This window comes from Temnothorax longispinosus, chromosome 11 (genome assembly GCF_030848805.1).
Source record: "Temnothorax longispinosus isolate EJ_2023e chromosome 11, Tlon_JGU_v1, whole genome shotgun sequence".
Taxonomy (NCBI): domain Eukaryota; kingdom Metazoa; phylum Arthropoda; class Insecta; order Hymenoptera; family Formicidae; genus Temnothorax; species Temnothorax longispinosus.
In genome coordinates this window covers 15,909,185-15,934,451 of record NC_092368.1, presented here as the reverse complement: position 1 = coordinate 15,934,451, position 25,267 = coordinate 15,909,185, and the positions used below count along the sequence as shown (strand labels likewise).

Below are 25,267 nucleotides of genomic sequence, written 5' to 3'. Positions count from 1 at the left end.
TCTTGTACAATCTTAAGATGTCATTAACCAATCACAGAGCCGTATTAGCATCTTAAGATATTACTTAAGACGGTCTTGAAATAAGATCTAATTATGAATACCGGCCTAAGAGTTAGAACACCGTTATAGCTTTGTCTCACTCCCACGCCGGTATCACAGTCTCCGATTAACGTGATTTTCCGATTAAACTCACTCTTCGTGTCTTTCTAGAGGGACAGTTAGAAAGAGATGCAGAGTGAGTTTAATCGGAGGATCACGTTAATCGGAGACTGTGATACCGGCCCTAACTTCTTGGTTGAAGCATATGGCGATCATGATAGCTTTGTCTCACTCCCACTTACAGCTTGTCTCACTCTCACTAACTTGGCTAAAACATATGGCGGGACCAATCAAAAATCGTCATTACATTGGCTTAACTCTTAAGGCTCAGTCACAATGAGAGGAATAAGGAATCCTTATTATAGGAACTGTACGAGCAGCAACCCAATCAGCGAGGTGATATCAGCAGTGGCGTAGAAAATATCGCCTCGCTGCTTGACGCGTCTCGTCTGAACCCAGCTTTATGCACATGTGTATGGACCAATCAATTTTCTTATGCTTACGCATTATGCGTTGTGTGCTCCCCGCTTTAACCAATCAAAACATTCCATTTTAATTTCGTTACAAATAAAGGCCTTCACACATAAAATCGCGTAAGGACGTAAAACGTAAGCGTAAGAAACCCGACCAATCCCAATCAAGTATTGTGCTGTCCGTAACCCCAGTAGAAGAAAATACTCGATTGGAATTGATCGATTTTCTTACGCTTACGTTTTACGTCCTTACGGCATTTTATGTGTAAAGGCCTTAATTTAATAAAATGGGATGCTTTGATTGGTTCAGATTGATTAAAAGCTATGTGATAACCAATCGACTTGTAACTCTTCTGGGGCCCGATTCTCTAACGACAAACGTATGCGTAAACTCTGCTCTAACAGAAAAGTTGCAAGCTTATTGGCTAAAAACTGTGCGATAGCCAATCAATTTGCAGCCTTTCTGTTAGAGCAGAGTTTGCGCATACGTTTCTCGTTAGAGAATCGGGCCCCAGAAGGACAACATTTGCGTATACGTTTCTCTGGCGAATAAATTCAAGAATCGAGCCCCAGAGGCCCTATTCTTGAAAAATATCGCATACGATATGTCATAAAGGCCGCAGGGGGAAGTGATCCGCGCAGTTCCTTGGGCCTAACGAACCTACGGCGGTTACGGGATCAACCCGAGTTCAAGACACCGCGGACATACACACACAATCATACATACGCACATACATATATACATTCCCTTTTGCCCGTTCTAGACTGGAGCATGATGGAAGATCCATCATGGACTGTAATCTGTATGTTATGTAAACTTGCCATTAATACTGTAAACACGGCTTATGGTGCCCACGTAACCAACGGAGTTTAGTGAGGTTACGTGCCATGTTAAGGCCTTCACACATAAAATGTCGTAAGGACGTAAAACGTAGGCGTAAGAAAATCGATCAATCCCAATCAAGTATTTCCCCCTACTGTGGTTACGAACAGCACAATATTTGATTGGGATTGGTCGATTTTCTTACGCTTACGTTTTACGTTCTTACGCGATTTTATGTGTGAAGGCCTTTATGATTCTTATCGAGGCAGTGTTTTATGTCTTAAGAGCCACCGCACAAGACTCTCGTATGGTCACGTAGCGTAACATAACGTGAGCCAACGCACAAGAAACGTATTGGTTACGGCCGTTACGGCGTTATACGTGTCTTGTGCGTTGATGTACGTTACGTTACCATACGAGAGCTTGTGCGGAGGCGCTAACCGATACGTTTCTTGTGCGTTGACTCACGTTACGTTACGCTACGTGACCATACGAGAAGTCTTTGTCTTATGTAACGCACAATACTGTACAGTATTGTGCGTTACATAAGACAAAGACTTAAGGCATAAAACATTGCCAAGACAGCCATTCTGCTTAGGGCCTTAGACGTCTTAGTCGATCGACATCAGCGTTCTGACTGGGTAGGCAATGTCTTGACAATTCGACCATCGGTTTTGGTCGGATTAATCGTCACGTTTCGATCATGGGTTTTGGTCTTTTCTAAATTAATATGATCTTTGATACTTATGTATAAAGCATCTCATTTTTATTAAATTAAATTACGAAAAATATTATCTTAAGATTCGAACCTGGAACTTCCCTTATTCCGTGCTGCTTTTTTACTGCCATCACATTTGTTGTGAGCGCACAACGAATTAGAGATTAAGTATTGCACTTGGCAACTCCGAGTTGCATCTTATCGGAAATATGACCCTACCGACGAAGACCGCTGACGCGAAGTCTGCACAAGTTTCGGGAATGACCAAATGTGGTCATCCCGGACATCACCTGCCCGTTAGACCTTTGATCGCGGTATCAAAAATGCTGACAACTAAGGCAGTCGTCAGTTAACACCGAAACATCCCCGTCGCGTGTGTTCCCGCCACGAGTATTCGCTTGAAAGAAAAGAGCGAATTAGTGAAAGTGGTGAAATCAGCCCTGACGAAAGCACCCGGTAGCAGTCCGCTCGAGAGGAAGGAAGCACCTGGTAGCGGCCCGTTCCAGAAGAAGGAAGCACCCGGTAGCGGCTATCTACGACACCGGAGAAGGCGCCGACCTACCATAACGGTGACTCGCCGCGCCGGCTCCGCAGCCGAGCCACGCAGCGACGGTCAACGACCAGCGCAGTGACGAGCAACATGCTACTACTAATGTAAGTCAAAAAACATTTGTAACGCGTTTATTTGTAGGGCGTCCCTTACAGAAAAGTATTACTGACTAAATACTTAAAATCTCAGTGACTGTCAATATTTATTTGGGAAATACTGGAAAAATACTGGTAGTGATAAATATTATAGGTAGTGATTAATACTACACAGAACTACTGGTGCTTAGTATTGAATTACTCACCGATATTTCGATTTCCGATATTTACCCGGCATAAAAAAAAATTATTTTTTTTCGAAATTTTATTACTATTTTATAACTAAATTTGTTTCTTTTAAGATGCAGTCTATAATTATAAATATTTTCTCGTATTTGAAAAACACTTACCTTGGTGGGATCGAACTCGGGACCTCTGGATCGTGAGCCAACTGCCTTACGTGGTAGACTACTTCTTAATTTGATGTAAGTGTTATATATAGTCTACATGTGTCATAACCAGCGCAAATATATAATTTTTCAAAAATCATCTTAAGAAACAAATTCAGTTTAAAAAGAGTAATAAAATTTTGAATTGGATATTTACAAAATGATATCCTCAGTACTATTTCAAAACTTGTACACTTTTATCACGACGAATTAGTACAGACCTTCATATAAAATGTATTTGTGCCTTACTTTTATCTCTTTTCCTTAATATTATCAGGAATTACCCATTATAATGTTTCTATACAAATTGTAGTACTGGTCAGTGATTAATTTCACATGGAATATTCAGTTCAGTACTTGAGTATTAATATTAAAATACTGGCCTGTGATTTATTACACATGGAATCCTTGGTTCAGTACTTCAGTACTAACATTGAAATACTCATCAGTAATTCAACACAAGTATTTATTACACAAGTATTTTTCACCTAGTATTAAATGCTTTCTCATCAGAAATTTAATACTAAGTATTCAATACTCGTCCTGTATTAAATACTACTTTCATAAATTACTGACCAGTAATAAAATACTATGCAATACTTGGATCACAGTGATTCAAGTACTAATAAATACTTAATTTTAGTATTATTAATACACAAAATAAGTATTTATTACTAACCAGCTAGTAATACTTTTGCCCTACAGCGCTCCACTGACCCACATGAGTAAGGTGCTGCGCTGTACCTACTTTTTTACTGTCTACAGCGCCCCAATGACCCACATGGGTTAGTTGACGCGCTTTACCTACTTTTTTACTGTCTAAAGCACTCCACTGATCCACGTGGGTTAGCTCATAGAATTATGAAAGTCTTCTTATATTTTTTATCATTTTATCTTAAAAAAGGGCTTTATCATAGGAGTCGCCAAAATTCCTTTTAAGAGCTTTTATTTTAACCCAAGACGAAGCTTTTCACAAAGTTTCATCGAAATCGGAGGGGGGCCGTTTTCGGAACTTTATCCAGATTTACTTATTTACTAGTATTTTGACAGAAATCGTTTTTGTCACGCTATTACCTCACGTGGGTCTGAGTGACCCTAGCGTCCCACTTCTCACTGTCTGCCGCGGCTGCTTCGACCGGACTGACTTTTTTTTTTTTTTTTTTTTTAAGTTGTAAACTCCGATTGGAGTTATAGACGCCTTCAGTCCCACCTTAGAACTATATAGCGTATTTAGGTGTTGATCTATTCTTTCTTACGCTTTATATGATCCTGTTTAACTTTTTAATAAATCTGAATATCACTGAAATTTTCATCCAATCTTCTCTCCTGATTATCTCAAAAATGTCTTTCGAGCCTCTAAGATTCCTGATCTCGAGCTCCTCGTTCAGCCTTTCTCTCTGGTCGTCATATTTTCTGCACTCCCATACCACGTGATTGATATCCTCCACGTAGTTTCCACATTCACAGTCAGGTGTCGCTATGTATTCCTTTCTAGCTAGGGACTCGTTCAAATTATAATGATTTGCTCGTATTCTGTTCATCCATGTGTAGAAATACCTTTCCGCTCTTATTTTATGAAACCATGGTTTCTTCTTTTCTTCATCATAGTATCTTCTAAAGTAATCTCTTCCCTTATAACTTGCTTTATTTTTTATTTTTTCTTGTGTTCTCCTTTTTGCTTCCTCCTTGAATATTGTCATATAATCTTGTATAGGTACTTCAATACTCTTATTATTGTCTTCTTCTGTTCCTGTTTTTGCTAATTTATCCGCCATTTCATTTCCCGTGAATCCTTTATGAGACGGTATCCATGCATAGATTATTCTCTTATTGTATCTTGTTTTTATTTTGTGGTGTCTCCTTCTAATATCTAATATGTATTTATTTTTGTACACGTCTAATCTATTGTTTTTAATTGCTTTTATTACTCCTTGGTTATCTGATAATATTATAATCATTTCCTCTTCTTCTTTATTTTCCCTCTCCAATTTGTCCTCTATTTTCCTTAAAGCTGCATTTATTGCATATGCTTCTGCTGTATATACTGACGAGTTTTTTGGTAAACTTGCATAATATGCATCTTCTTCTTCTTCTATCACTATTCCTGCTCCAACACTTGGATTACCCTCTATCCTTGATCCATCCGTGTATATGAATTTAATGTTTTTCTGGTTATATTTGTCCTTAAATTCATCTATCAACTCGTAGTCTTCTTTTTTATATTTCATCTCTTCAATTTTTCTTTTTTCCTTTATTTCCGCTTTATTCTTGTAGATTTCTCCCACTTCTAAATCCGTTTCAATTTCTTCCGTTAGTATATCATAATTCGTTTCCCATAGTTCATAAGTTTCTTTTTCTTCTCCTATTTCGTTTCTATATTTTTTAATTTCGTCCCATGCCATTGAAAGCGTACTTTTCTTCTTTTGTGGAAATCTCAATCGTTCTTTAGCTTCTGCTCTCGACAAGTTTTCTAAACTTTTTTTAATTTCTTCGTTTCCGTATTTTTTGACCTTCAGGCAAAAGTTTTTTGCCAACATCAAGGCTCTTTCACTTAATAGTTCTACTTTTGCTTCCGCGATTATTACGTTTGTCGGAGTACTATTTCGATAACCAAGGGCTGTCCTTAATCCTAAAAATTGGCCTCTTTCTAATTTTATCTTTAATCTTTCTAAATTAGGAGCATATATAAAACAGCCATAATCTGCTACAGATCGGACTAAACTTTTGTACAAATTCAAAGCTGTGTTGCAATCAGACCCTCTCGTTATGTTATTCAGATATTTAAGAATATAATTTGCTTTTTCTATTTTTGCCCTTATTTCTGCTATGTGACTTTCAAACTTTAGTTGGTTATCTATCCTAATACCTAGAAACCTAGCTTCTTTTTTACATTCTATTTTTGTTCCCTGAAGTTCTATAAACATTTCCTTATCTATAACTCCGTATCTGTTAAATTCTATTAAATTGGTTTTTTGAGGTTCTAATTCTAATCCTATTGCACTAAGATTTTCTGCCATCGTTTTGACTGCTTGTTCTAGTTTTCTTTTGTTCTTTCTTTTATTTTTTCCTTTTACGTACATTCCTATGTCGTCTGCAAATTCCATATCTATTACGTCTATCTCTAAGTCCTTATCTATCTCATGTGTATTTACTTCATAAAGCGCTGGGCTTAAGACTGATCCCTGAGGTAATCCTTTTTTCACTACTTTAGTTATTGTTTTTTCCCCATCGACGACAAATTCTACTTCTCTGTCTTCTAACCATATATCTATAAAAGTTAACATTCTTATTGGACAATCCATTCCTATTAGTTTATTTTTTAATATGTGAAATTGCACGTTGTCATAAGCCGCTGACACATCTAGGAAAGCTGCCAAACAGTATTCTCCTTCCAATATTGCCGTTTTTGCATCTGCCGTGATTTTTGTTAAATTTTCAATACATGATTTTCCTCTTCTAAATCCATTTTGTAATTTGTTGAATTTTCTTTCCCTTTCCATCCACCATATCAGTCTTTCATTTACTAGTCTTTCCATCAGTTTTCCCATACATGAAGATAACGAAATTGGTCTTACTTTATTCTTATTTATCTTATCAATGAAGAATACTTGATATTTTCTCCATTCTTCTGGAAACCCTTTTCCTTTCCAAACTTCATTCAATATTTCCAATAAAATCCTTAGAATTTCTCTTGGTAATTCTTTTATCATTTTGTAGTCTATTCTATCTTTTCCTGGAGCTGAATCCTTTTTTATCATTTTAATTGCTCTCATCAGTTCTTCCTCTGAAAAATCCTTATCTAGTACGTTATCTTCTTCTTTTTCAGGTATTTTTACTTTTAATGTGACACTTGGAGCTGCTAGTTGTTCTATGTCCTTCAGAATTAATTCTTCTCTTTCACCAAATTTCCATTTGTTCCATTCTACTTTATTTCTTCCTTTTTTAAAGATCCTCATCATTTTCCACACATATGTCATATTACTATATTTTGTTAGTCCATTACAAAATTTTTTGAAACTCTCTCTCTTTTTTCGTTTTATCGTTTTTCTCATTATAGCTCTACTTTTTTTATACTCAACATAAGTATGAATGTTTCCTATCTTTCGGTATTCTTCCATTTTTTTCCTTCTATCCTGCTTTATTTCGAAGCATTCCTTGTCCCACCATATTGCATGTTGTTTTCTTTCTTTTTTCTTTACATTTCTTCTGTTAATATTTAGATTTCCTCTTCTCTTTCTTCTAGAGTTGTTGTTCTCTTTCTCCTTCTTACCTGAGGCTTCTTTTACCACTTCAATAATATATTTCATCAGTGTACTATATTTATTTTGTAAGTCTTTTCCTAAAATTTCTTCTTTTATTTGGTCTACCTTTTTTTTCCAATATATTTTTATATTCATTCTAACACGTTTTTTTTGTTCGCTATTCTGTTCGTTTTCTTTATGTAAGGAATTTCTTCAATTTCTATCTTTATTTTTATCGGAAAATGGTCCGATCCCCAAGTATCCTTTGCTTGAGTATATTCAATCTTGTCAATGACATTTGTTTCTGAAAAAATTAGATCCAAATTTGAAGGGTTTTGATTTATATCATTTAGCCTAGACATTGTATCTGTGTTTACGCATAAAAATCCTGCATTAAAAAATTTTTCCTGTAATCCTTCACCATTTGGTTCTGTGTTATTGCAATTCCATAATATATTTTTTGCATTAAAATCACCCATTATTAATGTATCCATTCCTTTTCTATTAAAGTTTGTTATTTTTGTCCATTCTCTTGGGTTTACACTTTTATTCGGTCTTCTGTATACCCCGATTATATTCATATTTGTACTTCCGTGTTTAATCCTAATTCCACATATATCGAAGTCTTCATCTAGATCATTCCATTCTTCTATTACCTCTATTTTTATGTTTTCTTTACAAAATATTAGAATACCACCACTGTTACCTCTGCTGTCTACACCAATTATATTATATCCTTTTACTTTTATTTTTTCATGTTCTTTTACTTTAGATTCCGTAATTATAGTTATGTCTGTGTTTTTAATATATTCATCCACTTCTTCTTTTTTTCCTATATATCCTCTAGCATTCCATAGTACTATTTCAAGTTTTTCTATCTTGTTCATAATTGTTTATTAAGTTCTTTGTCTTTTTGATGAATTGTAGTTATAACCAGCTTCTCCTTCTGCATTGACCTCCTCCGTAATATCTTCTGTGGATGTATTTTTAATTCCTATTGTTTTTTCCACTTCATGTTGAACTATTTTTTGAATTTGCTCTCTGATAAATCTCTTCCAATCTTCTTCTTCTAGTACCTTTTTTATGTTTTGATAGTTTTGTTTGTTTTCATTGTTTCCTTCTCCTACTTCCCACCTATGTTCCTCATTGTTATTTTTCTTTATATAATCTTCTTTCTTTCTCTCTTTCCAGATTGGTAGTCTGCTTATTTCTGTTTCTTTTATTCTTGCTATCCTATTTCTGTCGTATTCATTCTCCTTATTTTTATTTATTGTTCTACTATAATATTCATCCTTATTTGTTGGTTTAGTTGTTCCTGCGTTTGCTACAGCTTTTGCGTATGTCCTTCTTTCGTTGTTCTCATAGTTATTGTTTTCTCTATTTACTGTGTTCTTATTTCTTAGTCTCTCGTCTATTGCAGGCCATGCCTTTCTGTTATATTTATCATACTCTTGTTCCTCTGCATCTTGGCCATTTATTATTTTAATTGCTTCTGTATATGTTGCGTTTTTTTTAGCCATTACTATTTTTATTTCTTTGTTCTTAACATATATAGGGCATTTTCTATCCGTTGCCCTATGTTTTCCTTTACAGTTTACACATTTATATTCAAAATCGCACGGACCATGAGCCGTGCTGCCGCATCTTCCACAAAGGTCCTTAGATTTGCAATTGTTCTTGAAGTGACCATATTTAAAACATCTGAAACATTGACTAACTGATTCTACATAGGGTCTTACCTTTAAGCTACCAAAACCCTCGAATATCGAAAATCTTTCCGGCAGTTTGCTTCCCTTTATTGTAATTATTATATTATCTGTTTCCTTAATCTCTATTTTTTTCATCTCTCTATTATATATCCTTTTTTTCATGACCTCTAGTTGTAAAATATTATCTTTTCTAACTAAATTTTCCCAGAGCTCCTCTATACTATACGGCCAATCCGCAATTACCCCTTTACAGTATCTCGACCTATTATCTATATATACTTGTAATTTATCTTTGTACTCTTTATTTAACCTTTCTATACATCTATTTGCTTCTTCATCATTTTTAAATTTAAGTCTAGCTAGATTAAACCTATCCATCTCTAAGTTATCTGGAATGCATCTAATGCCGTGCAACAAGCTTCGAATTTTCACTTCATTCAGTCCTTTCTTCGCGCACGTGTTTTCCCTAGTAAGTTTACAGCATACTATTTTATAACCTTTTAACCCTGGTTCGAAATATTTACTCGACAATTCTTTGGCAATTTCTTTTTTTCTTAAATTACGATCCTTTTTAACAAGCTTACCCTTGATGTTGACGTATATTATTTCCCCGAAGGTATAATTTCCGTTGTTTTCTCTTTTGTCACTCTCTCTTCCATCGTTGTTTTCTCCTTCTTCACTTTCTCTTCCGTTTGTTAGTACATTGTTTACTAATTGCATCTCATCCTTGTCTCTCGAACCTTCCTGATCCGTTTCCATGAGTATCTCCGTGTTTCCCGCGTTCGTATCCGTCTTGTCCTTTTTCCCCTTGTTTTTATCAGTCATCTTGTCTTCTTTCTTTGACATCATCATTTTCTGGCCTGCTTTATCACTTCTTTTAACCATGTTTACGTTACTTAATGTAGGATCATTCCTAATTTCTTCCGATATTAATTCGTTCTTGTTATTACTAACATAACCTCGCGCTTGTTTCCCGCCTAAGTAACCCCCCTTCCGAAGGGGGGCAGTAAAACTTTTTCTTAATTATTTCTTTTTTTGGTTTAACTTCGCCTCTAGGGTACCCTCTAATCTCTCTTCTATCACTCTCAACTAATAACACCCTATTACTATCGTAAGCTAACTTTCTCGACACGTCTACTCTCTACCGCGTTCGCCATGCGACCCCCTTAAAATGAAATAATCCCGGACTGACTTTCGCAAGTAGCCAGGCTAGTGCTAGAACCTTCAAACTTTTTTATCCCACGGGTCCGGAGTCTCTACCACTGCGCGTTCAAAAAGGGCACGACTTTTAAACACGTCTTGGGCCCAGGTGAGGTAACTGAGGGTTAATGCGGTTACGTCTCTGCGTATCGCTAATTTCCACGTTGCTTTAGTTTGCTACAGGTGTCCGATTCTTTCGAAATAGATACCTGGCTTGTTGATAAATTGTGTCACTCGTACGGTAGTATGGCTGATGCTCCTGTTGCGAGGTGATGATAGAGGATGAGCCTCGTTATCCTTTACTTTTGCTGACACTGCTGTCAGCTTACTGCTACTTTGATATCGCCGGTGAAATCTTCGTGAAGTCTTTTAATTCGTTAATATGTCTCCTCTGGATTTGGTGCCAGTGCGGGTTGCTGTGGTGGACCCAAGAGAGAATCGGGCTGGCGAAGAGGAGGAGGAAACCCCCCCCAGCTTTAGTTGTACCGGAACCGGTGGTTGCCGATCCTTCGGTGCATGTTCGGGATCGTGCCATTTTTCTCGCGATGCGAGTACGGATGATCGACCTTTGGATTGGTCGACCTTTGCCTAATTTGGCCGATGCTCGAATTTTGTTCGGGCGGGGTCAGATCCGTGAGATCGGACGTGGACGATTCTTTGACGATGATCCCCTGGTTTCGTACCTGCGCTCTCTGGCTATTGGCACCGTTCGGGCAAGTGGCGCGCAGTTTATGGCCGCTGTGCGGGTATGCTGTCGGCGGGTATGCTGTCCGCTGTCCCGGATGGCAGATCGGGAGCATAATGCTCCCCTTCGTGATTAAGGTAAGTTTTGTGTAATTTCGTTTATTTGATAAGTGCTTTACGTTTCGATGCTTTTGCTTTTCTTTATCTAGTTTTCGATAAAGGCTTTCCAACGATTGGCGTTGACGCGTAATGTTTTTCGTTTGATCTTTATTGTATAGTTTATGTCGTTGTGTTTCTCGATAGTCTATTACATTACAATGCGTAATTTTATTTCTCTTGGAACGTCAGGTTTTTTATTCACTTTTCCTTTATGCTTCTCGGGTAGACGGGCGTTCGCCGGCGCGCTATCAGCTCGCGTCGTGATCTCAGGTTTCACCGTCGTGATGCGCGTTAGCTTATCGTTTTCTAAATGAAGTATATTGCAAAAATCGTAGCAGTTCTGCTCTAGCGCCTTTCTTTCTTTCTTATTTAAAATTTTCATGCGTTTTTTACGTAATTTCTCGCGTCGTTTATGCATTGATTTTCGCTCTTCAGTCGCAGGTAATGTCCGAGTGTGTCCGTGTCAGTCACCGGTGCCTCTACTAAATTTTCCTGCGGCGTGATTATTTCGACGGACTTCTCCGTTATGTTTACTGCGCTTTTTGGACAGAAAAAATCTATCGGTTTTACCGTGCAACTTCCGATAAAGATTCCAGAGTTAGGTTTTACACGTTTTACAATACCTTTTTTATTTCGATCTGTAGCTGTTGTTTGTAGGATTGTCTTACCGCGGGGCAATAGAATTAGCGTTTTACACGGTTGGAGCTTAAACTTCGCAGTACCGATTTTCAGTCGATTTTTGGCGTGGTTGGGAACGGCTCGATGTTTTTTCAGAAAGTCAATTTCTAGAATGCCTTCGTAGTCCATCGAGAAATCGTCTCGTACTACGTACATCGTATGCCGTATTGCTTTCTTGCCTGCGAGTATTGTGGCTCGTATTTTTCCAAGGGTGTATAATTGATGTCCAGTTACGCCGGTCAGCGCTATTTTCTTTTTTCATATTTTAGTCTTATCTTTTAGTTTTCCTACCTCTATGAAGGTGGTGGCAGCTCCGGAATCAAGTAAAAAATTTAGTTTTTCCTTGGTTGCTTCTCGCATCGGGAGAGTGACAAGGTCGAGATAATAATTTTTATTAGTTTTGCTCGTCACTTGAGTAACTTTATACTCGCGCGCGTGGCTCGTCTCGTGCTTTCTCTGTTTCTCTTCTTTGTCGCTGCCGCTGCTGCTGCTGCTATCGCTATATGACGTTTTATCGTCCAGCTCCGGTGTCTTATTTCCTCGACGCTTTTCTGTTGTATTTATCGGTTTCCTTTCACGTGTATTATATTTAGATTGGCGAATCCGCTCCTTTTCGGGTCGGTCGTTTAGCTGCCAACAATCATCCCGAGTATGCCCTTCCTTTTTACAATATTTGCAATACTTATCGACGGTATTTATTCCGCTGGGCTTTTCTGCTCTCGGGAGAGAATATTTGTTTGCGTATCGGCTCGTATGGCAGTCTCGCCCTCAATCTCGCCCGTAATGGCCTGTTTCTCCACATTTGTGGCACTGTATTTCCGCGGTCCGTGAATAACGCGCGTTTTCTGTATTAAAATTTATTTTTGTGCGTCGGGTGTCCGTTCCGCGGGGAGGGGCCTTTTACCTTTTCCTCCGCACTGGCGCCGGTTATTGCTTCCTGTAGCGTTTGGTATCTTTGCGCTCTGACTACCATTTTAATGTCCTCGTACAGCCCGATCTGGTAATTTTGGAGGGCCTGCACCTTTTTACTGTCGGAGAATGGCCTTCTGCTGCTCTTGCGAGTGCCCTTGTCCTTCCTTCATTGCCTCGTACAGTTCTCGCTCCAGCTTTTCTACGCGCCTCCCGAATTCCTGTGCATTTTCTCCCGGTTTCTGCTTTAGGGAGTTAAACTCTAGTTGTAGGTGGGTCATACTGCGTTTTCCTAGATTTTCCTTTTCCAGTTTGCGTTTTAACTGTTCAAAATCATGGATATCGCGAGTGTCAAAGTCTATCATGGCTTTTCCTTTAAATTTTGTGCATAACATGGCTCCAGGAGTAATGATTCGTCCGCGGACTGTATGTTTTTCATCGGGTAAGTACTCGCGTTTAGAAACTCGCGGACGCGCTCACGGGATTCTCCGTTTATCTCGGGAATCATGTTTCGGGCTTCCTTCAAGCTGAGGAACCCGAGGTGGTGTCCCGGTTGATTACGGACGTCGCTATGCGTTCGCCCGTATGTGACGTCTAATTGACCCTGGCTGCGTACGCGGCGATCTCGGGCGTCGGGGCGATCGTAAGTGGCGGATTCTACCCGGCTTACGCGGTCCTATATAGGTATCCCGCATGGCGCGAAGAAGTTTGACAGAGCGGTCGAATTCTGCGGCCTCTGCGCGGTTCATGCGGTCTTGCATTTCGCGCATCACGTTCAGGACGTCGTTGAGCACGGAGTCCTGTGCTCTCGGCTCTACTCGTGTCGGCTCAGGAGCTCGACTTTGGTCGGGTTTCGGACGGTCGCCTGTTAGCCGCGGGTCTGAGTCGCTCTATTTCCCCGTTGATCTGCGCAAGTGTTATGTCTTCGCGCGGCGCAATGGCCGCGGCAGCTCATTGCAGGCTCATTTTGTTGACCCGGGGGGTATGATTCTCTTCGGTCGGATCGAATACGTCGTTGTCGTACGACGTCAGCGAAAATTCTCCTCTCTCGGAGGTATCCGATACACCGGAACTAATTGTGGGGTCTAGTCGTAGTACGTCACTGTCGTTTTCGTTATTGTTCGTGTTATTATTATCGTTATGTTCGCGCACTAAACTTACGTCTATTTTCCCGAACGAAAATTCTCGCTCTACAAGGACGTTTAGGTGCAGTTCCGACGTGTTATCGTCTGTAAATTGCGAGTCTAGATTTTGTCGCACGCGGTCTAACGCTTCGCTATTTGTATGTCTATCGACACGTACGGGACTTCGCAAGCTATATTTAATCGCGCACCGCGCTGGTTCGCTGTGGAGGAACGACGCGTTTTGAACGGGGCGGAATGGGGTGATTTCGCCTTCTGACATTTATCGCTTTATCACGTGGATCGTGGCTCGCGTTGATCAGTACCGAGTGTGTAAAGCGCAGCATCTTACCCACGTGGGTCAGTGGTTCGCGTTGAACAGTATCGAGTGCGTAAAGCTAACCCACGTGAGTCAGTGGTTCGCCTTGAACAGTATCGAGTGCGTAAAACTAACCCGCGTGGATCAGTGGCTCGCGTTGAACAGTATCAAGTGCGTAAAGCGCGTCAACTAACTTATGTAGGTCATTGAAATCGGTGAGGTCGCCCTTAATCTAGACATTTACCATGTTTTTTATCTAAAGGGAACCTATTCACAAAGTTTCACCTAAATCGGAGCGCGGACATTTTCGGAAGAACAGCCCTATATTTTTTATCATTTTATCTTAAAAAATGGCTTTATCATAGGAGTCGCCAAAATTCCTTTTAAGGGCTTTCATTTTAACCCAAGACGAAGCTTTTCACAAAGTTTCATCGAAATCGGAGGGGGGCCGTTTTCGGAACTCCACCCGTAAATCTTATTAAAAACAGTGTATTTATGCAATATAATAATAGAAAAAATATTCTGTATTGTATAAAAAGTAAAATATTGGATTTTATTGGTTTACAGAATCAAATAATATCTAGTAGCTTACAATTAGCGTCAAGATATTAATTTTACGGCAGGTGCGACATTCTCAAGTAAACTTTAGTAAATATTTATAAAAGTTTTTTAACCGAAACTGGGGGATCTTATAGTGGAGGCCGAACTAGGTACGACGGGATAGCGCCATCATTTGAGCGGAACTAAAAATGTCGGTAATATCGACATTTCTAATCCATTTTCTAAATTACCATTCTATCTTATATGTGTGGATAATACATGACATGCACGTCGCACACATGCAATGTCGACGGCCTCGATAGCATGTGTGTGACAGATGACTCTCGTGCCGCACACAAGTGCGTGCAGGCGTGTATGTCACGCACCGTCAGGAACGATGTCCCGCGGCATTTACGTGTATAGTCACACGCATACATAATCGTCTGATTTGCGCTAAAGACGCAAAATTAGAGTTTCCCGTGTACTATTTTTCCTCTCCCTGCTCGCTCGGCTCCGTGCTTCAAGTGTCACACGTACGATACGCGCTTATGCGTGTGTCGACATATGTATACATAGCGGCCGCGGGACAAAAATTCCTGCTGCCCTGGCGGAAAAATTTCTACAAAATTTAAAAAACTATAAATTATAATTGCCAGAATCTATTAAATTCTACATGAATTTAAGAAGTACTACAAAATCCTACATGAAAATGCTAGAATTGGAAGATTTTTGTAAATTTTTGTAGTATTCTACAAGTAAGCAGATGTTTTAATTTTTTAAGATTTTGTTTCTTTTTAAATTTTTAAAATTTGTAGATCTTTGTACTATTTTTTATAAATTGTAGTTTTTCATAAAATACTACTTGCAATAATTTCTTGATTTGAGAACATTGTAATTTGTGGTACTATTTCGTAGATATTTCTACAAAAAAATAACCATTTCTACAAAAAATTAAATATTTCAACAAAAATGTACAAATTTCTATTTCTAGTTAAATTTTGTAGTTATTCATAGAAATTTTTTCCGCCAGGGTGGTGCGTGTACGTGTGCGCTAAGAGCACCGAGTGCAACCGAGACCCGACCAGACTGTGTGTGTATATATATATGTATACACTGGAAGAATAAATCCAATGTTACGAAAAAATGGAAATTTATTTTTTGCCATATCCTAGTATAAACATATACATTATACATATGCCTGTGTATATATATATATATATATATGTATATATATGTACACATACACACACACACACACGTATATGTATATCGTATATGTATATGTATATCAAGTACTGAATATGTACATATATATGCCATGTCGGAAGTGTAAGACATATGTATAAGTATAATGTATACGCATATATATATGTACTAAGAATTGACAAAAAATAAATTTTTATTTTTCAGAATTATTCACAAAAGTAGTAATAACAACAAATATTGTATTAGTAAATTGGTAATTAGTAAAGAAATTACTAATTACGTAAAAATTATATTTAGGCAAAAGCAAATAACTTGTTATTTTATAATTAAATTTGTAATTTGTCAAACAAAAATGTTTAGTTACGTGAGAAAAATGAATTAATTTTTATTAAAAATTGGTAATTAATAGAAATAAATTCTTTATTGTACAAATAATAAGTATTTTGTAAAAAATAAATTACTACTTATTTCAAAATTAATAATTGGTAGAAAATAATTATGAATTTTTTCAATAATAAATAATAATCTGAGATAAATTACTTATTTTACAAATTATTAATTAGTTTGAAATAAATAATTTAATTATTGCATTACGTGGTACACAATAATTATATGTTTTACATGTACATATACATATATATATATATATATATATATATGTACAAACTTATTTCTTACATATATATATATGTATATTTATATCTGTATAATATAGAAAATCACAATAATAATATAACAATAGTTACAATTAAAATTATAATTATTGAAATTATTAATATAGCGATTCTCTATATTATATAGATATAAATACACATATATACATATGTATATATACATACTTTTATTAGATATGTATATAGGTATGTACTGTTTGTATATTTATAATATAAAGTAACAAATATATTTGCAGTACATTTTTTCTCAAGTATAAAAACAATATTACAAAATCAAAATTATGTGATTTTGAATATTGAGAATATATGGTCAGTGCACCATTTGTGGCCACTGCTCCATTTGTGGCCACTTCGACGAATCTTTCGTATTATTTAGTTAATGCATCATGTTCGCGCTACGTAAATTAAAGAATTTTGTTTGTACGGTATTTGTGTTGGTCACGCTGCCCGCCGATGCAGAGTACAGAACTTGCTTTATAACAAAACTACGGTTTATAACCGAAGTGTGTGAACTGTTCCATTTTCTTGTGGAAAACGTTAAGGGGATCCTGCAGCCGTATGATTTACCGACATTATCGTTATTAGATGGATCTTTTAATTGGCTTTACAGAATTGCAAGTTTTTGGTCTAGAATTAAAGTCCGCACAAAAATCTAGGGTGGAAAACACGATTTTATATCAAAAGCACCAAAAAATTAAAAATATTACTTATTGGGGCACATACACAGCTGTCACCTGACGACAATATTTGCTTAAAACAAAAATTCTACAGTTTATACGTACATAATGTTTATCATCCACCCTTGGGAAAACATGTAGGAATAATATCGTGTAAGTAGAAGTGTTTAAGATTGCTTAAACGTTTAACGATAGCGAAATCGAAAATATTAGAATTTCAGCACGGCAATTGCGAGCAACGAGACTTGAGCATTATCGCCGTGACTTTCGACGGGACGTTTAAATGAGTAAACAGTGGAGACAAGGCATTCTTTGTTCGCTTTGTTTCCTCTGTTTATAATTGTCGATCGCGCATCTCTCGGGGACTTCTCTCGGTGAAGCGTGTATCGAAAAGTCTCGAATTTGCGAGAAGCCCCCGAGAGCTTAAAGAGACACGCGCTCTTGGCAACGAGGTCAGTCGCTATCTGCTTCCCGAGTTGCCGCTGTCAATATCGAGTTGCTTGCTCCTGTTCTTTCGCGTACGCTTAATAGATAGAGTTGCTCGCTCGTTCGCTCGCTTAATTCGCGCTGCCTGCATCGGCGCTTGCTTGCGCTTTCGCGACGCGATATCTTCCATCGTTATAATTGCGATACAGTTTGTAAATAGTGTATATAGAAAATTAAACTGTGCTTGTCCGTCAATTCTGCTCTTTGCCTGTCTCTTCCTACGCGGTTCGTGTCCTCGCTCGCGCGCTCGGTCCGCTTCCGAACATTTTTTGGTCCTTCGAGCCGGATGCCGGGATCCGGCGCGGTCGGTGAGTGAGAAGTGATCGAATCCGCACTTCGTCGAACTGCAGACGCAATGAGCAAGAAAGCTACGACTAAGGAGACGGTCATTAGAGAGATGGAAGGAATCATCCGCAGTCAGCATGATCTTCACGGGCGCATTGCTCGCTCGTACGATAATTTAAAGAAAATGGGCTCTACTAACATCACGATCGGGTTGGTGGAGGCCCGCCTACAAGCCCTCGATGCTAACTGGGCGAAATTCGAAGCTCAACACGATAAGCTCTTCGCTTCTTTCTGGGAAAGTCTGACGGAGCACGACTACGAGAAAAGGAACGTGCCCGCGACTGTGGAAGAGGCCTATCTAGTGCAAAAGGGGATGTTTCTAGAAACACTTCGCAAGCTTAAGAGCAAACTTGCTAGCGAGGCTCCTGGGGCTGCCCCGGCGAGCCAACCGTCGCGTACGACCTTGCCGCGCATCCAGTTGCCTGAATTTACGGGCAAATATGAAGCGTGGCCAGCCTTTCGCGACCTTTTTCATTCCATCATCGAGAAGGACGGCGCCACGACCTCCGTCGAGAAGCTGCACTACTTGAAGTCGTGCTTAAAGGATGAAGCTGAGCTGCTGGTGCGGAGTCTGCCCACAACGGACGAGAACTTCGACCGCGCTTGGAAGACCCTCACCGACTACTACGAGAACAAGCGACTCCTGGTGCGTTCGTATATCTCGCAGTTTACCTCGCTTCAGAAATTGAAGGGTGAGTCCGTTTCTGATTTGCGCAAGTTATATCATTGCGTAATGAGCACCGCCGGCGCTCTCGATAACATCGGCCGACCGATCTCGCGGAGTGAAGACTTATTCGTACATTTAATTGTGGACCTTCTCGATCCGCGTTCGCGTCGCGAGTGGGAAAACGCTATTAGCGAGACTTCGGAACCGCCGTCGTATTCCGATTTACAGCAGTTTCTCGACAGACGATTACATACGCTCGAATCGCTGCAACCGGTCAAGACGGAAGGCGCTTCTTCCGCGAAGGCGGGGGGGAACTCCGCTCAACAAACGCGAGCCCTGCATGCTAAAAAGCAGGAGAACAAACTCGGCCGCTGTTCGATGTGCCAAAAGGGACATTTCATAATGTTTTGTGCCGCGTATAAAGGAAAGACTGCCGCGGAGCGAAAGCAGCATATTGAGTCGAGTAATTTATGCTTCAATTGCCTCGGGAAGCATAAACTGAGCGAATGCGCGTCGACGCGGACCTGCTCTGTATGCGATGCCCGACATCATACGAGCCTCCACGACGCGTACTCAGGCGGGGAGGTGGCTAAGACTTCGCATCTCGCGCAGAAAACTCTCGGGAAGCCGGTGGCGGTACTTCTCGCTACCGCTCGTATCCGCGTGCGCGATTGTTTCGGGATAGAGCACACCGCGCGAGCGCTCGTCGATCAAGGCTCCGAATCATCTCTCGTCTCGGAATCGCTGGTACAGCGATTGAAACTGTCCCGCGCGCCTACCTCGGTCGCGGTGTTCGGCGTCGGCGGGAAGCGTACGGGTCGCGCTCAAGGCCTCTTGGCCTTGGATATCTCGCCTCGAGACGGCGGGCCAGCCATTTCGGTGTCGGCCTTAATTCTACCTCGGCTCACTCTCTACGGTGGCGGGGTCTCTGCGGATCGTGCGACGTGGCCGCATCTCCGCGAGCTAGAGCTTGCCGACCCCGACTTTGCGGCCTCGGACCCGGTGGAAATTCTGCTTGGAGCTGATGTATTCGCCGCGATTCTCCAACCGGGCTTGCTAAAGGGCGAACCGTTCGAGCCGGTCGCACAAAGAACGACGCTGGGATGGATTATCTCGGGCGCCGCCGGTCAGGCGACCTGCGCTCAGAGATCGACGACTCTGCAATGCCACATCACTGAAGATCTTTCCAGCATCGTGAAGAGATTCTGGCAGCAGGAGGAGCTACCGGGCGGCGTACTCGCGCTTACGCCAGAAGACCGTGAGTGCGAGAACTTCTTCTCCCTCACACATTCCCGGACCGCGGACGGTCGTTACATGGTGAGACTCCCGGTCGTGGACCCGTTGCCCGATCTCAAGGGAACGCGCGGCTCGGCCTTATGAGCACTGGCGCAAATGGAGAGACGATTCGCCCGAGATGACAAATTGAAGCAGCTGTACGTCGAGTTCATGCGGCAGTACGAGGAGCTTGGACACATGACGCCGGTGGCTCCGGAGGACAAAACGAAGAGACGTGTGAGCTACCTTCCACACCACGGCGTGATGCGCGAGGCGAGCACCTCGACGAAGCTGCGCGTCGTGTTCAACGGCTCGACGTCATTACCCTCTGGTGACTCGCTCAATAAGTGTCTGCGGGTGGGACCAAACCTCCTGCCGAATCTAGCCGATGTACTGCTGCGGTGGCATCGCTGGCGCTACGTCCTGGCTACGGATATGGAAAAGATGTACCGCCAGATCCTGGTCCATCCCAATGATCGCGATTTGCAGCGAATTTTCTGGCGGTATAAGATTGAAGACGAGATACAGGAGTATCTTCTCAACACGGTCACTTACGGGCTGACGTGTGCACCGTTCCTGGCGATGCGCTCCGTTCAACAACTTGCCGAGGACGAAAAGAAACTCTTCTCTCTGGCCGCGATCGCCCTACTGATTGACAGGTACATGGACGATGTACTCTCGAGCGCGGATACACTGGAAAAGGCTCTGGCTCTCCGGCGTCAACTCTCGGAACTCTGCATGGCGGGCGGCTTTCCGCTCCGCAAATGGTCGGCCAACGAGGAGTCCTTGCTGACGGACGTTCCAGCGGAGCACAGGATGCAGCGCGAGCTCCGCTCTTGGCGACCGCAAGAGTCGCACGCCACTCTCGGCCTTCAATGGCATCCCTGCCTCGACAGCTTCTCTTTTGCTACGAAGACGAGTCTAGTGACGTCTTTCACGAAGAGGTCGGTGCTGTCCCTCACCGCCCGGCTTTTTGATCCGCTCGGTTGGCTGGCGCCGGTGGTGGTGAGTGCGAAGATCTTGTTCCAGGCTACCTGGCTAAGAGGACTGGACTGGGATGACCCCTTGGACCAGACTGACGCTCTGCAGTGGAAGACCTACCAGGCGGAGCTCCCGTTGCTGGAGCAAATTCGAGTCCCTCGGAGAATATATCCAGGCGCCAGAGGACGCGGCGTCGAACTTCATGGCTTTGCCGATGCCTCCGAGAAAGCCTATGCTGCCGTGGTTTACTTGCGAGCACAGGCGCAAGACGGATCATGGCTGGTTACCTTGCTCGCGGCAAAGACCAAGGTCGCCCCTCTCAAAATCGTGGCTATGCCTCGACTTGAGCTCGATACTGCTGCGCTGCTCGCGCGGCTTGCTGCCCACACGAAGGTCACGCTCGAACTGCCCGAGGCGCCTCTTCACCTCTGGTCGGACGCCATGGTGGCCCTGGGCTGGATCCAAGGTCACCCTACTCGATGGAAGACCTATGTGGCCAATAGGGTATCAGCAATTCAAACGGCGGTCCCGGAGGCGCTGTGGCATCATGTGCCTGGCCGGGACAATCCAGCGGACTGTGCCTCTCGAGGTATCTCTCCCGGCGAGTTAGGAAATCATCCTCTCTGGTGGTACGGGCCGCCTTGGCTCAAGGAGGACTCTTCAGCGTGGCCCGCTACCGGAGCCGTGTCGGAGACGGAGGAGCTGCCCGAAGAGCGGGTGCGAGTCCACGCGGTGGTGCCTGTCGAGTCTCCCGTCGAGGAGCCCGAGGAACTGCGCCGATTCTCCTCGCTTCAACGCCTGTTACGCGTGACAGCGTGGTGCCGCCGTTGGCTGCGGGGAAGGGGCGGCCCGGGGGTCGTACCAGACCGCACGACGTTCCCTTACGGTACCGAGCTGACGTCCGAGGAGATGGAGGAGGCTCGTCTTTCCTGGATCAGGCTTACGCAGGCGAACCACTTCTCCTGCGACTTAACCACGCTCCGTCAGGGCTGCTCGCGATCGTTGTCTAACTGCCTTGTAAAACTTAATCCTTTTTTAGACGCTCAAGGTCTCCTGCGCGTGGGCGGCAGGATAAAACACGCCGTCCTTCCCTACGATGAACGTCACCCAGTTGTCCTGCCGGGCGCCTCACACTTTACTCAGCTGATAGTAGAGGCTTGCCACCGAAGGACAATGCACGGAGGAGTCCAAATGACGTTGAGCATGAGTCGGCAGCGCTACTGGATCCCGCGAGGCCAAGCCCTGGTGAAACGTCTGATCCTCCGCTGCGTTACTTGCGCGCGTTGGCGGGCGGCAACTCCGCAGCAGCTAATGGGCAGTCTTCCCCGCGAGAGAGTAAGCCCTGCCAGGCCCTTTCTGCACACCGGCGTCGACTACGCCGGGCCAATTATGCTGAGGACTTCAAAAGGTCGAGGACAACGAGCCTACAAAGCCTTTATCTCGGTATTTGTTTGCCTCGTCACGCGTGCTGTGCATTTGGAGGTCGTGTCCGACTACACCGCGGTCGCCTTCCTGGCGGCGCTGCGCCGATTCACGTCCCGTCGCGGACTATGCAGCAGCCTCCACAGTGATTGCGGGACGAACTTCGTAGGAGCCGACAAACAGTTACGCGCCCTCTTCACAGCCAGCAACCCTGAAGGACGACAGATCGCTGGCCATCTAGCCAGCGACGGAATCAAATGGCGATTCAACCCGCCATCCGCTCCTCACTTTGGTGGCCTCTGGGAGGCCGCCGTAAAATCGCTCAAGCACCACCTTCGGCGGGTGCTGGGCGAGACGACGCTGACTTACGAAGAGATGAGCACTCTCCTCGCTGAAATCGAAGCTTGTCTTAACTCTCGTCCATTGCAGGCATTTTCCGACGATCCCGACGACTTGGCCGTGCTCACTCCGGGGCACTTCTTGGTGGGGTCCGCCCTGATTGCCGTGCCTGAGCCTTCGCTGCTGGACGTGCCAGTGAACCGCCTCACCCGCTGCTGCAGCAGATGCGGGATCACTTTTGGAAGCGCTGGTCCCAGGAGTACGTGCATTCGCTGGTACACCGCCCCAAGTGGCAGAACAGAGAACCAGACGTCCAGCTCGGACGCCTCTGCCTCCTGCGGAACGAGACCACCCCGCCGACTAGGTGGCCGTTGGCTCGAGTGGTCAAGGTCCATCCCGGAGAGGACGGCCGGGTGCGCGTGGTTACCGTCCGCACCGCGACAGGCGAGCTTACGAGGCCGATCGTCAAGCTCGTCCTCCTGCCTGCGAGCGACGGGGATCCACCAGAGGAAGCATAAAAGGGTGACGTAGCACCTCTCGTACGAACGACTGCTGGGTATCGACGCCCCCCAGCATCGCCTTTTTTTCATTGCGAAATCCAATTTTGTTTCGGTACTTTCCATATAAAGAAAGAATTGTACCACGAGATATTCTCTATACAATTTAGTAATGAGAAAGTTATGCGAATTTTTTGTACTCAATAACAAAATCCGACGATTGACAACCCATCTTAGTCGCGGCTGTAAATAAAATAAAATTGCGTTCTCTTGCGACCGCGGCTTCTTAAAGAAGCACTACTTATTCTCTAGCATTTCCATCGCTCAAGCATATTGACTTCTCGGGATTTAATACCGTTAAGTTCTGAGAACGTTAAATCCTCGCACGCCGAATGTTGTGACCGCGAGGTAAATACCAGCGCGCGCGAGACCAAGTCAACGACCCGCTAGTACGGAATGCGCTCTTGCCGATGGACATTGAGTGTCGCACTCATTTCGTCAGCCGCTCTGACGAGGCGGGCGGTATGTTTAAGATTGCTTAAACGTTTAACGATAGCGAAGGCGAAAATATTAGAATTTCAGCACGGCAATTGCGAGCAACGAGACTTGAGCAATATCGCCGTGACTTTCGACGGGACGTTTAAATGAGTAAACAGTGGAGACAAAGCATTCTTTGTTCGCTTTGTTTCCTCTGTTTATAATTGTCGATCGCGCATCTCTCGGGGACTTCTCTCGGTGAAGCGTGTATCAAAAAGTCTCGAACTTGCGAGAAGCCCCCGAGAGCTTAAAGAGACACGCGCTCTTGGCAACGAGGTCAGTCGCTCTCAGCTTCCCGAGTTGCCGCTGTCAATATCGAGTTGCTTGCTCCTGTTCTTTCGCGTACGCTTAATAGATAGAGTTGCTCGCTCGTTCGCTCGCTTAATTCGCGCTGCCTGCATCGGCGCTTGCTTGCGCTTTCGCGACGCGATATCTTCCATCGTTATAATTGCGATACAGTTTGTAAATAGTGTATATAGAAAATTAAACTGTGCTTGTCCGTCAATTCTGCTCTTTGCCTGTCTCTTCCTACGCGGTTCGTGTCCTCGCTCGCGCGCTCGGTCCGCTTCCGAACAAGAAGTAAGATTCAATGCGTACAAAAAAAGATCCATCTAATAATTATTTTAGTAATGCAAATACGGATGCAGGATGACAAGAAGAGCAGCAACAGTAGTTGCCGGATCTTGCGTAAGATGGCGAGCAATCGAAAAAAGGACAGATGTCATTTCGTTAGACAAAGACAGATATAAGGAAAACAAAATTAGAAAGGTTGACATTATTGACATCGAGGAAGTTCGCCAGTCACTGCAGGATCCCCTTAAGGGTGATATAAAATCGCGTTTTGCACCCTAGATTTTTGTGCGGACTTTAATTCTGTAAAAGATTTTTGCAATTCTATAAAGCCAATTAAAAGATCCATCTAATAACGATAATGTCGGTAAATCATACGGCTGCAGGATCCCCTTAAGTACAATCTTAAGATGTCATTAACCAATCACAGAGCCGTATTAAGGTGGAAGCACATAAAATTGCAGGAGCCTTGAGCAAAATGCAGAAGCCATATGCGCATGCGCTATGGTATTTGTAGAGCTCTACAGATACCACAGCGCATGCGCAATATGGCTTCTGCATTCTGGTCATGGCTCCTGCAATTTTATGTGCTTCCACCTTTAGCATCTTAAGATATTACTTAAGACGGTCTTGAAATAAGATCTGATTATGAATACCGGCCTAAGAGTTAGGACACGCGTTATAGCTTTGTCTCACTCCCACGCCGGTATCACAGTCTCCGATTAACGTGATTTTCTGATTAAACTCACTCTTCGTGTCTTTCTAGAGGGACAGTTAGAAAGAGATGCAGAGTGAGTTTAATCGGAGGATCACGTTAATCGGAGACTGTGATACCGGCCCTAACTTCTTGGTTGAAGCATATGGCGATCATGATAGCTTTGTCT

The 25,267-nt window shown here is 42.7% G+C and overlaps 2 protein-coding genes across 2 annotated transcripts; both read left to right on the top strand.

The window, feature by feature from the left end:
- Positions 1-18,105: 18,105 nt before the first annotated feature.
- LOC139821422 (uncharacterized) lies at positions 18,106-20,142 on the top strand. Its single transcript, XM_071792423.1, has one exon. It carries the CDS (start codon positions 18,106-18,108, stop codon positions 20,140-20,142), a length of 2,037 nt encoding a protein of 678 aa, XP_071648524.1.
- Positions 20,143-20,154: 12 nt separating this feature from the next.
- LOC139821421 (uncharacterized) lies at positions 20,155-23,310 on the top strand. The gene has a single exon (XM_071792421.1). The coding sequence runs from the start codon at positions 20,155-20,157 to the stop codon at positions 23,308-23,310; it is 3,156 nt and encodes a 1,051-aa protein (XP_071648522.1).
- The last annotated feature ends 1,957 nt before the right edge of the window (positions 23,311-25,267 follow it).

Excerpts from the sequence above, each read along its gene's own strand:
- LOC139821422 (XM_071792423.1), top strand. The coding sequence starts at position 18,106 with ATGAGCAAGAAAGCTACGACTAAGGAGACGGTCATTAGAGAGATGGAA.
- LOC139821421 (XM_071792421.1), top strand. The coding sequence starts at position 20,155 with ATGGAGAGACGATTCGCCCGAGATGACAAATTGAAGCAGCTGTACGTC.